At 47.2% G+C, this 15,589-nt stretch overlaps 1 protein-coding gene across 2 annotated transcripts in view; it reads left to right on the top strand.

The window, feature by feature from the left end:
• The first annotated feature begins 239 nt into the window (after positions 1 to 239).
• Rfx4 (regulatory factor X4) overlaps positions 240 to 15,589 on the top strand; it is a 64,989-nt gene continuing 49,639 nt past the window's right edge. Inside the window, exons 1-4 of one of the 2 annotated variants that reach the window (XM_038315102.1) lie at positions 240 to 334; positions 1,977 to 2,190; positions 2,854 to 2,931; positions 8,195 to 8,358. In XM_038315102.1, coding sequence (XP_038171030.1) covers positions 240 to 334; positions 1,977 to 2,190; positions 2,854 to 2,931; positions 8,195 to 8,358 — 551 coding nt within the window. Of the gene's footprint in view, positions 335 to 1,976; positions 2,191 to 2,853; positions 2,932 to 7,916; positions 8,359 to 15,589 lie in introns of those variants that run through there. The other variant, XM_038315101.2, reaches the window with a different exon arrangement.

Here is a 15,589-nt window from a genome sequence, read left to right as displayed (position 1 = left end):
CCATATTAAGATATGACTACCTTGACCTCAAGCAGTTCTAAGGAACATTTTAAAGCTAAGGCAGTATGCTACAACTGTCTCCTCTCCAGAAGGTACCTCTGGAGTCACTGGAGCCAGCCCCTCCCCCGCAGGGGGCCCACAGAGGGAAAGGCAGTTATGTGACAGTTGGGGAGTAGAAGACCCAGACGGTCGATATTAGCTCAACACAAAGAACTTTGTGGTAACTCCATCGGCTGAACATGAGCTGGGCTGCCTTCAGCGGGCCTGAGTACTTCATCCCAGGAGGCATGCAGATGGAGGCGAGCTGCCCTCTGGGCAGAAATTTCACAGAATGGTACCAGCAGGAAGGGGGCTGTGAGAGGGAAGGTTACAGTGCCCCCATTTCTCCCTCCCAGTGAAACCTCTCCCAGGACTCAAAGTGCTTCCCTGGACCCATCGCCATGTGTCTGCGCAGAGAGAAGAGTAGCTCATGCGTTGACCAGTGTCTCTGAAAACGAGGCCCCCGATTACCCTAGCCTTACCACTGCACTGCGAGACTCCACCCTAGACCACTAACTCGGAATCTTGGGGGTCAGGATGCTGCCGTGTGCTCTGTGGGTGATTCTTAGTGTTAATAAAGCTTAGGAATCACTGACTGACTCAGAGGTGCAAAGCCCGTTAGAGGCTCACAGCCTGGCCCTGCTGCCCGCTCACCTGGGTGGTAAATTCTCTAGACCTTGGCTTCCTTGTTTGTAAACTGTAAAGTGTGAGTTCTTCCTAGCCTCGTGGGGAGTTTGTGAAATGATGTATGCCAAGCCCTTCTTGCCGTGGCCCTCAAGCTGGTGGGCAGCTGGTTCGTGGGCCCCATTCTCAAATGTTCTGAATTAGTGGGTTCTGGGAAGGGGTCTAGGAACCTGCATGTCTGTTAAACTCCAGAAGTAATTCTGAGGCACACCCTGTTAGTGCCTCACAGTGGCTGTGTAGGCGAACAGACTGGCCCACAGCCTGTCCTTGCCTGAAACTGCCCTACGCCCTTGAGCAAATCTCTTGCCGTTTCTTTTTTTTCATTTTTTTTATCATCTTTAGGATGATTGCAACAATCCTCATTTCAGAAGAAGGTTATTTTCAAATTAATGTGGATAAAGTACTTTGCGAAATGTTCAGAACCTAAGTGCTCAGTACGGAAAGATAAATCAAAAACCCAAAACCCCACCACCTCCACCAACAGCAAAGGCAGCTTCCTTCTGTCCCTCCTTAGTCATAACTGAACGTATGTCTGTGATTATGCCTATTGTGAGTTAAGAAAAAGTTCTGGTCTTTGGCATTCAGGGTCTCGTGAGACCCTGAATGTATCTTCTTAAAACTGCAGCTTTTGCTGGGTGTGGAGGCGAACACCTTTAATCCTAGTACTTGGGCGGCAGAATCTCTGAGGTGGCTGAGAGTTTGAGGCCAGCCTAGCCTAAATAGCAAGTTCCAGGCCAGTCAGGGTTGCACAGTCAAACCTAGTCTCAAAATTAATAATAATAAAATAATAATGAACAAATCGTAGGTCCCTGAGACTAGCCTCTACTGAAGAAAGTAATCACGGCCAAGTACATTTTTATTGGTGATACATGAGCACATTCTGCTCTGGATCCCCACAGAGAGGGGACACTGAGGTGTTAGGTACCCTTGGGAAGGTATTTGGTAGACATTAGAGATCAGGTATAAATGGAAAATTTCTCTTCCCTTTTTTGCTTTGCAAAGTATTTGACTTAACATTTTCTGTAGGAGGCAATTTTAGTTATTTTTACCTGCCTGATTGATGGCTGGCAGCGTGGAACTTCGGCTTAATTGTAGACTTCAGGGATGTCAAGCCTTATAGAAGAGTTAACTCTTTCAGCCCTGGGTTGGATATGTCCAGCCATCCTTGGTTTTGAGCAACGTTCTCCAACCCAGGAAACCCCCAGCTAATAATGATCCATGTACGCCCATCTGTCTCTTTCTCGGCGGCCCAGGTACCATTACTATGGGATAGCAGTGAAGGAAAGCTCCCAGTATTATGATGTGATGTATTCAAAGAAAGGAGCTGCCTGGGTGAGCGAGACAGGCAAGAGAGAAGTGACCAAACAGACGGTGGCGTATTCTCCCCGGTCCAAGCTTGGGACGTTGCTGCCAGACTTTCCAAATGTCAAAGACCTGAATCTGCCAGCCAGTCTTCCTGAGGAAAAGGTAACTTCATAGAAAGTGATTGCTAGGGATGGTTGTCCTCCCTCCCTCCGTCCCTCCCTCCCTCCCTCCCTCCCTCCCTCCCTCTTTCCCTCCCTCCCTCCTTCCCTCCGTCCCTCCCTCCCTCCTTCCTCCCTCCTTCCTTCCCTCTCTCCTTCCCTCCCCCTCTCTCTTCCTCCTTTCTTCTCTATCTCTGATAGAGTTCAGAGAATTCCCAAATGTCTGTGATTTTTTTTTTGCAGAAGCACATATATAAATGATGCCTTGGGTTCTATTTTCTTCAATGTCATAGCCATAAGGAGAGTTGAGCCCCCCCCCCCCAGCCCTACTGTGTGTGCCATGTGCTAAGCGCTCTACAGTGCGTTGGACACACGAGTGTGAAGACCACGTTAGTTTGATCTTCCTGGAGCCCAGAGTCTCAAGGTGGAAGATGGGGGCAGAGTCAAACCAGTGCTGCAGGGTGGTGTTTGGGTGCCACACGAGCACAGAGCCAGGAGCCAAGGCGCATCAATCACCCCCCTCCCGCCTCAGGCCTTTCAGGATGCGTGGCTGTTGGGTGAAGTCCGTCCCTCCAATGGAACAAATGGTATCAAGGCTGCGATCCCCAGGGCAGCCCCACTGTATACGAATGTCTCCTTATTCACTGACCCTTCACTCACCCCGCAGGTGTCTACCTTCATTATGATGTACAGAACACACTGTCAGAGAATACTGGACACTGTCATAAGAGCCAACTTTGACGAGGTAGGTCGACACCGCTGTGCCGCGAATGCTCTGTTACAGTATTGTACTTCACACCGCTCCTGCTTTAAGAGCTCCCACCAGGTGCAGGGCCTGCTGTCTAGAAGCCCCTGGCAGCCATTGGCCCACCCACCCTTCACAGTGATGCTACCCAGGCAGGCATTGCCCTTAGCCCTGTCTCACGGAGGTCATTGTGCAGATCAGGCAGCATTGGATTGGATTTCCCTTGATTTGACTAGACGGTGACACATTAGGAGGGCCATCTGGCCAGCACATCGGCACACCTACACATACGGATTCTGAGAGGCTAAATAATATTTTGATTTCAACCTTCTCCCGAGATCATCCACCGTATTGCTCTTGGGGTTATTGCCCTCCTCATCCCTCGAGGCCTGCTCTCCATTTCCTCCCAGTCCCATCAGCAGGGCCATCTCCAAGGGCGAGAAGTCCCCTCTAGTTCTGCTTTAGGATATTCCATTCAAGGAAAGAACAGAGAGGGAGGAGCCAAAGAGAATCGGAAGGACACTAAATTCCTCGTGCCCACAAAGCCACCTACTTCACCAGAAGCCTCAGTGTTTAGAGATGGCGTCATTTTAGTCAGAAGCAGTGGCGGCGGCGGCGGTGGCACCTGGGGACTGGATATGGATGTTCAATTAGAGGGAGGAGAGCTGGCCTCTAAATGAACTGCGAAACTCTGTCACTGGTGGTGGAAAATATCCCAGAGATGCCTTGTGTTTTGTCAGGCAGCATATCCGTTGTCTTTCTCCCATTGCCTGGCTCTGTAGGCTAGCACCAGAAGAGATGGCAGAATGTTGGTAAAGACAGGCCATCCTTCCTTCTCTCAACTTCTGTGCCCACATCTCTAAAACGGCCTTTCAGTTCCTCCAGATAACTGACTGAAGTGGCCATTTCAGTGGATCTTTTTTTTTTTTTTTAAGTTTCAAAAGCTGCTGCTGTCAGCAAATAATGAGTTATAAACAGTTAAGACGACTCTGGCTGCCACAACAAGTAAGCTCCAAGTCTTAACTTTCTGGAAGCCTCTCCCTTAGTCATGGCACGATCTAATCTGGATGCCCTTTAGTTGAGATTCGGGTGGCTATGGGTGATTTAGGGATCCAGACTCCTGGCTTGTGGCCTAGAGTCTCAAGAGTCTTGCAGTTCAGCCTGTGGATTGTATGGGAGGCTGCAGGGAGGTCATGCCCCGTTCTTTACCTTGTCTGTCATCTTAAGATGACGTCACATCACCCTTGTGATTGACAAGAGTGGGCTCCATCTTACGGCAGCGGGTTTGAGGAGTATGTGTGAACCCCAAGGCTACTGTGACAATCTCCCTATCACATGCAACTTTATGTGATTCAAAACTCATTCCCATCATTCCATTTCCCTTCCCTGCACCTGTTTCCAACACTTAATGGTCATCAAATGTCACATGTTACTTACTCATTTTAGAAACAGACTCATAGGAGAGAAGGAGAGGCTTGCAAACCAGAGTAGACTGTGGAACATACAGGGGTTTGGGAACTTCTTGAGGGGGGCAGGCAAAGCACCCCTAGGGAGAACAGATTCAAGGTCTGGCTCTACATTGGAAGTATCAGTTTCTCAGCTGAGAAAATAAAATAGCAACCCCTATGTATGATTCGCAGGATTAGCGGAAGGAGGAGATACACAGTTTATAAACTGCAAATGGTCTTACGGATGCTTGCTATTAGACATCCAGTCGTTCAGAGAACAAAGGACTTGTCCAAGGTCACACAGCCGGGTTAAGACCAAAGCTGTGACTAATCCTTTTGCTACCTGACACCTTTACTCCGGTGTCCTTTCTTCTCTCCTGGCTGCCTTTAAGGTGCCTAAGCAAGACATGGTTCAGTCCACCTACCCACAGCGGCAGGAAGCAGGGAGCCACGTGGCCACAGCAGCAGGAAGGGCGATGTTTTACTTCTAAGAAAAGTCTTCAGTAGATGGATTGTTTGCCACAAGCATTACGGCATAACCTCCCCGGGAAGGGACCTTGTCCGTCTTGTTCCCTGCTCATCCTTGCTGGCTCTACTCTCAGACTCTTGTACATACTGGCTGGATGTATGAGTGGGCGTTTGGATTGGTAGGGTGGGGGATGATTGGACAGATGGGTGCACCTCACGTAGACCATTGTCAATCAGGGATAAGACCCATAAATTCACATGGAGGGGACTCCTCTCCCTCTCCAGACAGTATATCACAGTGAGCTAGGAGTCCCAGAGTCCCATGGTTGAGTCTCAGAGCCATCATTTCCTAGCCTGTGACTCGAACCAACAGCATTGTCAGCCTCTGAGCCTCACTTCTAAAAAAATTGGTCGGTGATCTCATAGCAAATTGGGGCATATACTAAATAGTGTCTGCAAAATGTCCAAGTTTCTGCAAAAACAAAATAGATGATAGACATTTTGGTAACTATTGCTTTACTGAGCACTTTCCAATGCCAATGCCAAGTAAGAACTCAAACCATGTCATTAGATGTCTTTCTACATATTATCCGTGTGTTTGCTGTAAACTAAACACGGGCATGGAAAGGCGATTAAAAAAAATAACCTTGCTTAGGTGTTCTTTTAAAAAAAATAAGGGAGCTGGGGGGTTGGCTTCGTGGTTAAGAGCACTTGTTGCAAAGGGCCCGAGTTCAGTTCCCAGCACCCACGTGGAGGCTCACCGCATCCTCGGGCAACAGGCATTCATGTGGTACACAGATGCACATGCAGGCAAAACACTTGTACATACAAAATAATAAAAATAAATCGAATAAACACTTTAAAAATCTGGTGCTTCCCTGGAAGACAGGTGAAAGTTTAGGAGCCTGGATGGACAGTCCAGGATGCTGGGGTTCAATGGTCATGTTCAGCCATTTGCCTGATTCTTCCACGGAAACTGCACGCAAGAACGGAGGATCCCTTCCCACAATTCCTCCTTTTGTCTAATAATAAGTTTCCATTTGTCCAGTGCCTACACAATGCCAGGCATTTTATATAAGTCGTCTTATTTCATCCTAACAATGGGTAGAAATCACTATAGCCATCTTGAAAGGCCTGTTGACTCTCACACGCCTAGTCCCGAGCATCAGATTTGATTGTCCTGGATTTACATGGCTAAACCATAGCTCTTAATCCCTTGCCGTATGTCTGTTTCTCCCAAGTCTAACCTTGCTGGGACCCTCTGCCCAGCACTCAAGCAGCTAACCTCAGCTCCTCCCTCTCCCTCCCTTCCTATCCAGGCCAGGGTGGGGTCAGAGCAGTTCTGTCCTGAGCGGGAATGCTCTCAGTGTCCCACTTCACAGTTGGCCTCCGGGTCTCTCTCTCCTTCCTTTCCTTCTCAGAGGAGTGGGGACCGTTGGACTTTCAGTGACAGAGGAAGAGAAGGAAGGAGGATGACAGTGGATGGCACACGTGATACAATGGCTTCCAGGAGCTTGGGGACTGATGAGGGTTCCTTGTGTGGCTTGAGCAGGCTTCTTACAGACGGATGTGCGCTAGAGTCTCTCAGTGGACTTGTGGTACCCTACACCGCAGCTGGTCTTTTCTATACGTTCTGGTAGAAGCTGGCAGCTTATAGAAAATGGGGGCAGGGCTAAGGAAAAGAGAGTCAGAATCTACCAGCTCTGAGGAGTGAAGTAGGCAGAGTTTATATAGTGGAAAGGTGAGGCCTAGTGACTAGCTAGAGGTCAGTGCCCAGGGGTGAGCTGGGATCCGGGACCTGACCCTGGCAGGGTCTGCAGGGCGGTGCAGACCACCAGGCAGAGACAGGAAGCTATGGAGTGGCAGCAGCAGAGAGAGCCATGGACCAGGGAATAAGCCAGACCCCAGCTACCAGGCAATAAGAAACCTTATATACACAATGACACCCAAGTCTGTCGTCCAGAGCCCGGCAGCTATCCAAAGGCGACAAACTTGGTGGCTCTGTTATCAGCAGCAGTGTTGTGCTAGACAACGGGGCACACAATGAAAATACAAACACTAGTCCAAAGCACCAAGTCCAGGTTATGTGTCCCACACTGAGCCAGTGCTGGTTTATGGGAATCAGCAACCTGGAAAGTGCTGTATGTGGAGAGAGTGCCTTTGGGGCGGTGGGGAGAGCGGTGCCTAGCCCAGGGCTCAAATCGGTCCTGTAGAAATCCAGTGTTGGATGCTCCCAGCTTCCCGATGGGTTTCTCAGTTTAGGGATGTTATTGTGTACATAGGGCTGCCCTCTTCTGCTCCCCTTTCCTAGTCTCAAACCCCACCCTAGACGCTGTGGATGTGGGGTCACCAAGGCACTGTCTGCTCGGAGACATCCCCTCAGCCATCTGCTTACCCATAGTCCAGTTCCTGCTTCACTGTTGACAGTGACTCCACTATGAGCGTCCAGCAGAGCTCTGCTCGCTCAGGGCCCTGGTGACAAAGGAAAAGGCCAATCACGTGTGTCACGTGCCCTCCTATCTTCTGCTCGTGTGTCACGTGTGTCATGTGCCCTCCTATCTTCTGCCCGTGTGTCACGTGTGTCACGTGCCCTCCTATCTTCTGCTCGTGTGTCACGTGTGTCACGTGCCCTCCTATCTTCTGCTCGTGTGTCACGTGTGTCACGTGCCCTCCTATCTTCTGCTCGTGTGTCACGTGTGTCACGTGCCCTCCTATCTTCTGCTCGTGTGTCATGTGTGTCACGTGCCCTCCTATCTTCTGCTCGTGTGTCACGTGTGTCATGTGCCCTCCTATCTTCTGCCCATGTGTCACGTGTGTCACGTGTGTCACGTGCCCTCCTATCTTCCTGACCGTGTGTCACCACCTCTCATTCCATAAGGACACCACACACTAAGAAAACAGAAGTTTGGGATATGAGAAGTTCCTTGCACTCTGTTCAGGATTTTGGCACACATGTCTGAATTAGGCTATGTTTGCGTAGCAAACACTTCCTGTGCTCTCAACCTGTAACACCGCATCTTTCCCCTTCCTTCCCAGAGCGCCTGGAGCCGCCAGGGGACTCAGAGAATAATGGGTGCTAGCGCTCTGACCTGTCTGACCTTTTTAATAAACAGTGTCCATCGCCCCTTCTTAACTGACTCTTGGAATTCAGCTTACAGCGAGGAAGCCCAGCACCAGGCTGCAGGGCTGGCAGGTGTCCAGTAGTGGGCATGTGCAAGTGTGGACAGCATCCCCCAAGCTGGGGCAGCTCCCGTTCCCACCGGGAAGTGGACTCTGGAGCTGCAGCCTGTGCTGGGGAGGTGGTATTGCAAGGCTTTGTCTGACCACTGCTCTCTGGGTCAATGCAGGTTCAGAGTTTCCTTCTGCACTTTTGGCAAGGAATGCCACCCCACATGCTGCCTGTGCTGGGCTCCTCCACGGTGGTGAACATCGTGGGCGTGTGCGACTCCATTCTCTACAAGGCCATCTCTGGAGTTCTGATGCCCACGGTGCTGCAGGCATTGCCGGACAGGTGAGTCTGCTGGGCCTCGCCTCCCTGTGGGAGGAGCCAGGCGCTGGCTGTCTCTTTAAATTTTTTTTTTTTTTACTATTATTATAAACAAGGTCTGGTAAAGACCATTAATAGTGGACTTTTAAAAATTAAAGGTTGTAGTTTGACTGTGGATAGAATGTTTCTGCTTTGAAAATAGTTCAGGCTTCCAAAGGTACATAGTGGAGATCAACATGACCACTTCCACGGTCCTCTTCACGTGCTGTCCACATGTCATTAGTGCCCAGAACACGCGGCTTGTCCTCGCTGACACGGTGTCACTGGGCAGACCATTTTGTGCCTGGCTTTTACACAAAAGTACTCCTCCCTGTGCTTCCGCTGTGCGGCTTCTCTGCCTTCTCTGCCATGCTGCTCTTTTCCAGGATCCCGGCCAGCTGTGTCCTCCACAGGACTCTGCCCTTTGTCCTTCGGGCCTGAGAGCAGGCAGCATCTCACCCCAGTTTGCAAAGATTTCTCTACGGGTTTTCTCTGCTTGTGCACCCCTTTCTCAGTTGTCCCTAAGAAGCCCTTCCTTTAGCATCTGTGCACTGTCAGTGCTGTGTTGGGGGCGTTCCCCACAAGCTCACAGGTCTCTGTAACAGCGTGCGTTTCTGCCATATTGAATTTTATGGATTCTCTCAGGATTTCAAGTCCTGTTCAACTACAAGGAATGCTGGGAGGGGTGACATGGAGGAGCATATTAGTTTCCTGTGGAGTCTGTGATAAATTGTCACACATAGGTGGCTGAAAATGAGGGCACTTGACTCTGCCCTTTGGGTTCTTCTTTGTCTGGCCATGCCTTCCTGAGTGTCCCTTGTAAATAAGTCAGATGTGCCGAGTCACAGGCTCGCAGGCTGTCTTCACAGAGGCTCTCTGGAACCCCTGCCAGGGTTCTTTCAGCAGTCCCCGGTGTTCCTGGGCTTGTCGCCCCATCTACTCATGGTCTTCTGCCCTGTATCCTGGTCTTCCTTTGTCTCTCACTAGGACACCTACCCTAGAGTTAGGGTCCACCTGGCTAATCCAGCTGATGTCACACCTGCAAAGACCCGCGTTCCCATAGGGTCACCTTTGCCAGCTGAGTGAGCTTATGTTCGGCCACTGTTCGTCTTACTCCTGGAATGTGCATCTAGGGAAATTCCTAGAGGGTTGCTGACTTGGTCATTCAGCTCGTCACTTGGGACAGGTCTCAAGTGGCCCAGGCACCAGGCGCGTCAGATTCACTGTGTAGCTAAGGATGACCCTGATCCCTCTGCGTCCAACTCCAGAGTGCTGGATTACAGATTTGTGCCACCATGCCGAGTTTTATATGATGCTTGGGGTGAGCCCCAGGACCTCACACATGCTAGTCATGTTCTAACACTGTTTCAGCTGTGTTCATTAGAGTTTGGTATGCACTATTTTAAAATTGTTATTTTATACCTATTTTACGATTTCCCTTTGCAGCCCCACTGCCATAAGAACTGAAAAAGAACATTTCAGACTTTCGGAGTTCTGGGAGCTATTGTTGTTCACCTTGATTTGTGTTCTTTTGTGGTTAGATTGTTGCTTACAGCATTTCTTCTCAAGAGTCCACTGAGAGTGCTTGTCGTCTGACATGCGGACAGAGATGCCAGGAAGAAACTCTGTTTTCAAGGCACACACACTCTCCTGTACTTTTAGAGGTGTGTGCGTGCGTGCGTGCGTGCGTGCGCGCGTGTGTGTGTGTGTGTGTGTGTGTGTGTGTGTGTGTGTGTGTTACTGGAGACTGAAGCCAGCAGAAATGCTAAGCATCCACCACTGGGTTCCCTGCTTCCTCCCAGTTGGTCTCGGGTTCCTGGTCTCATTTCGGCCTCTTGAGCAGCTCTGAGTCCAGGAAGACACCACTAGACATGGTTTTCAAATTTTAGTTTTGTACATGATGTGAGGTGCAGGGATCAAGTTTTTATTTTTGGATTTATAGATGAAGACCAAGTATTCCAGCGCCATTTGTTGATAAGTCTGAACATTTTCAGTTGAGTTGCTTTGTTGCATTGTAGAGCATTGGCCACTCATGCAGACATACCCTGGACTCTTGGTGGTGTTCCATTCCTTGATACGCCCTGTCTCCACTCACACTGTAGTGCCTTGGTTATAACGGCCTTTAGAGTCAACTCCAAACACGTGATAGGAGACCTGACTTATTTTTCTCAAAATGGTTCCTTTGCTGCGGCATATTGTTAGAGACTGCCCTGAGTTCATAAACACAATTAGAAACAATGTCTTACTAATATGGGTTCTTGTAGTCCATGAACATGGTTTATATTTATATATTCATGTGGGTCCTGTTACAGTGCTTCTGAGGCTTCCAGTCGTTCGTTACTCCTTTGAACACATGACTTTAGTTTGTGTGTGAATCTTTTGTCTTGAGAAGTTAGTTATTAAAGTAATTTATTCTAATAGTTTCTATGGTAGGTTCTTTGGGACTACTTGTGGGTATAAATGTATAATCTATGCCAAGAGACTATTTTGTTTCATGACCTCCAGTCTCTAGACCCCTTTCATCCACAGTGTTGTTACATTGGCTAGGACCTATCGGTGACGATGGACATCTTCACCTTCTCTAGGTCTTAAAGAGAGAGCGTGTAGTGTAGTGTTCACGCTAAGATGTAGAAAATGTCATCAGATCAAGAGAGTTCCTTTCCACTGCTAATTTGCTGAAAGTTTTCATCATGAAAGTATTTTGAATTTTATTATCCCCCCCTAGACTGCAAGTGTCGTGGATTTCACATTGCTTTATTTTCAAACACTGTAGATTCTCTCCATCTTGTAAACACTACATGTTTTCCCTATCAGACCCAGGGAAAGTGTGAGGATGTCCATTGTCACCCATGCTCCTAGCCGGTGTAATACACTCCGTCACGACTTTGAAATACATTGCTAGCTCTGAATTGCTGTTTTGTTGTGGATTCCATATCTCAATTTATAAATGTCCATGGCCTTTAAGGCTTTTTTTTTCTTACATCTTTCTCCGATTTTGGTGTCAAGGAATATTTGCTCTTATGAGGTGGGAATTTCCACTTCGCTTTTATTCTAAATTTCATTCAAAATTTGTATTTTTGAGCTTAAAGTGGTCTGTATTTCTTTACTTCATGACACCGTCTGTAGATCTGTGGTAATGTCCTCTCGTTTCCTGGTGAGTGACTGGGATTTCCTTCCTCCTCCTTGGTCAGCGTGCCTAGAGACTCATCAGTGATTTCTACATAGATGTTCTTCTTTGAAAGCAGGTGCTGCTTCCTCTGGCTTGTCACATTTCTAGTTTCAATTTTATTGATTTTTTTTAAAATAAAATTGATTTGGAGCTTCTTATTCTTCCTCTCATTAGTCGTTGTATGGAAACATGTCATTGATTAAAAACCTTTCTGTTTAGTCCGGTATAGGTAGCTCATGCCTGTAATACAAGCACTTGGGAAACTGAGCTTACCATGAGTTTGAGATCAGCCTGGGCTACACAGGGAGTTCTAGGATATCCTGGGCTACAATCGAGACTCTGTTGTAAAGCAAGCAAACAGATAAAAACAAATTCAAGTAAATTCATTTTCTTGGAAAATCACTTAATGTCTTAATTTTTCTAATTGTTTAGTTTTATTTTCATTCTGATTTAAAGTAATTTTACTTTTCCCATCACTCTCTCTTTAGTCTACGGATTATTTTAAGAATGAAGTGTTTAATTTCCAAATACTGGGGTTTATGAAGATAGTGTTGCTATTAATTTCTGTTTTAATTCCCTGTGGTCAGATTGTGTGCGTTGCGTCATATCGGGTCTGTCAGGTACATTTCACTGTCTGTAGCCCAGAACCTGGAGCCTGTTGAGGGGCAGCCTGTGTTCCTGGGCTGTCGTTTGATGAGGTGAGCTGTCGTGTCTGTCAGGTCTCCCCCTGTCCTTAACGACTCTGTCCTGTCCTGTCGACTCCACCTCCAGCTTTCATTGTGGATTTGTCTGTTTCTCTCCATTTTTGTTTCATTTTGAAACTTATTTTTGAAGATTTGTAGTTAAATTCATTTAAATTGGAATGTTGTGTCTGCCTAGAGAACTGATTGCTTTTTATCACACAGATACAACATTTGTGTTATTCATAATAGCATAATACTAATACCAATACTCATGCCCTGGTAACACCGCTTGCTTAGCAGTCACGTGGTACTGGAGCTGCCACACCGCTCATATACTGGCCTTGTGTTTTATGTTTAGCGTAGAGGAAGACCTTGTATGTGTTTATCTGATGTCGAGATTCCCCCGTCTAGACCGTACACTTCACGCAATGACGTGGTTAGTCCGAGTCTTCCGTCTCGGTAGTTGTTTTAGCTCCACTGGTTCTGTCCAAAACATCTTTCTGTGTGTGTCTGGTTTGGGGCCATGCATTATCATTCTCTTTATTTCCACAACTATTGATTGTTATCGATACATCTTTTAAAAAGTTAATAGTTGCTTTGATTTATACGTAGTGTCAGATTCCTAGCTGGCTGTGGTGGCACACACCTGTAATCCCAGCATTTGGGAGGTGGAGGCAAGTGGATCTGTGTGAGTGAGTTAAAGGCCACCCTGGTCTAGATCGTGAGTTCCAGGACATCCAGGAGAGAGATCCTGCTTCAAAAAGAAAATAAAGAAATAAAAAAGAATCTTATGACAGTAATGTTGAATTTGTTGTCTCTTTTTTGGTGCTGCTGTCATTTGTTTTTATATATGCTAAAAATTTGCAAACTACTGAATGTTTATTTTTCCTTTAGACAGTTGTCTTTCAGTGCGTTCGAAGATTCAGAAGCCAGTTTTTTACTTATGCCCTTATTCTCGTTATTCCTGATTTTGAGGGGTAAACTGTACCTGTCTGTATAGCATATTCCTGCCCATGGCACATCACATTTTGTGTATGGTAGGTCTGCTGGTGAGGACTTGAGTTTTTTTGTTTGTTTGTTTGGTTTGGTTTGGTTGTTCTTGTATGAAAAATGTATTTCCTTCCATCTGAGAAGCGTTCTCACGGGGTCCAGTGCCGGATTGACAGATTATGTGTGTTGTGTGTGCACTGTGCCCATGGAGGTCATCGCGATGGTTTGGGTGAGACTGTCCCCATAGGACTGTGTTTGAACACTTGGTCCCAGTTGGTGGTGCTCTGTGGGGAAGTTCAGGCGTGGCGTTGTTGGGGGTGTGTGTTTGAGACTTTAGAGGTTCTTGCCACTTCCAGTTTGCCCCTCTGCTTTGTGCTTATGGTAAAGGATGTGAGCTTTGAGTGTCCTGTCCCCACTTATGCCTGCTGCTTGCTGCAGCTTTCTCCACCATGGCAACTGCTGCCCCTCTGGCACAGTCAGCAGATAGATCCTTTTTTCTCTAAGTTGTCTTGGTCACAGTGCTTTATCAGAACAGCAGAAAAGTGACCAATACACCGGTGTGTGCACGTAGAGGCTAGAGGTCAACAACAGGTGTCCTCTTCAGTCACCCCTTGCCTATTTGGGGGATGGTATCTCTCACTGAACTCAGAGCCCACTGTTATGGTCGACCAGTAACCCCAGTAATCCACGAATCTCTGCCTCCCAAGCGCTGGGGTCACTGATATGGGCCACTTGGCCTTCACATGGCTGCTGGGACCCAAACCCCGGTCCCATGCTCCTATAGCAGGCAGTTTAGCCACTGAGCCGCCTCTGCAGCCCATGGACGGACAAAGGTTTTTGTGTGTTTTATTCTCTTTTCAGTATTTTAAAAGTCCATGCATTTGTCTTTGACTCTTAGACTTGTATATTTGTGCTTTTCGTATCTTTTGTCCGCCGTGGAAAGCCCCACCCACTTGACCACCTCCAGCTTCTTTACGTCATTGGTTTTCAGGTGTTTGACAGTGACCCCTGAAATTTAATATTATAATTCTGTTTTAGATCCTGCCTGTTTGTGGAGCTTCTTGGATCTGTGCTTAACTGTAATTTCATTACTTTGGAGAAAACTCCTGGATATTATCCTCTATATTTTCTTCTTTTTCTCCTCCTGCCATCTCAGCAGTGTGTATGCTAACCCATCTGACATCATCCCACAACTCTTAAAGGGAACTTTTTGCTTTACTTGTTTTTACCTTTGAGTGTGGATTGGTTAATTTTTACTAAAATATTTTCAGGTTCATGGATTCTTAACTCAGCTGCCAGTGTTACCATACCTTGATTTTATTTTCATATCTGACAAATCATTTGATTCTTTAAAAGTTTTCACATGTAGTCGTTTATTGTTATCACTGTTATTTATTGTCTGTGCGTGTGCACGGCACAGGTGTAGGCGAGAGGACACCTCTGTGGAGTGGGTTCTCACCTTCCGGTTTTTACATGTGTTCTGGAGATTAAACTCAGGTCACAAGGCTTTGGCAGCAAACACCTTTACCTGCTGAGCCATCTCTCCCACCCCCACCCCCACCACCGTTATAAAGTGATTCTTCCGTCCTGTTGAAGTTTCTCAGCTGTCCTGCACACTGTTTGTCTTTTCCATTAAATCTGTATCAATATTAATCTTTTTATAGTTATTTTAGGGTCTCTTTGATTATCTGGGTATACTGACTGTTTTGTCTCCTAAGAGAGGGTTCTTTTCCTTGACTTATTTTTTAAAAATCTTATTATGTATGTATGATTATGTATATATGTGTGGTAGTTTGAATCTATTTGACCCCTATAAGATCATAGGGAGTGGCACTATTAGGAGGTGTGGTTTTGTTGGAATGGCCTTGTTAGAGGAAGTGTGTCACTGTGGGGGCGGCCTTTGAGGTTTCCTATGCTCAGGATATTGCTCAGTGAGTCAGTCTACTTCCTGTTGCCTCTGAGTCAAGATGTAGGACTCTCAGCTCCAGCACCGTGTCTGCCTGCATGCTGCCATGCTCCCTGCCATGAACTGAACCTCTGAAACTGTGAGACTCTTGAATTAAATGTATCATTAATTAGAGTTGCTGTGGTCATGGTATCTCTTCACAGCAATAAAACCTAAGACAGTATGTGTCTGTGTGCGTGACGTGTATGCTGTTTGAGATAAGATCTCTCACTGCACACACAGAACTTGTCAGTTCAGCAGACTGCCTGGCCAGCAAGTCCAGGGACCCCCCCCCCCTTATCACACTCCCAGTGCTAGGATGGCAGGGATACTCCCCTGCACATGGCTGCAATATGGGCTCCGGGGATCCAAACTTAGGTCTTCGTGTTGAACAGCAAACTCTCCCCTTGCTGACCCATCTGCCAGCTT

The sequence above is a fragment of the Arvicola amphibius genome, chromosome 17 (assembly GCF_903992535.2).
Source record: "Arvicola amphibius chromosome 17, mArvAmp1.2, whole genome shotgun sequence".
Classification (NCBI taxonomy): domain Eukaryota; kingdom Metazoa; phylum Chordata; class Mammalia; order Rodentia; family Cricetidae; genus Arvicola; species Arvicola amphibius.
Note: the sequence above shows the minus strand (reverse complement) of the source record. Positions and strands in the feature narration are given on the sequence as shown.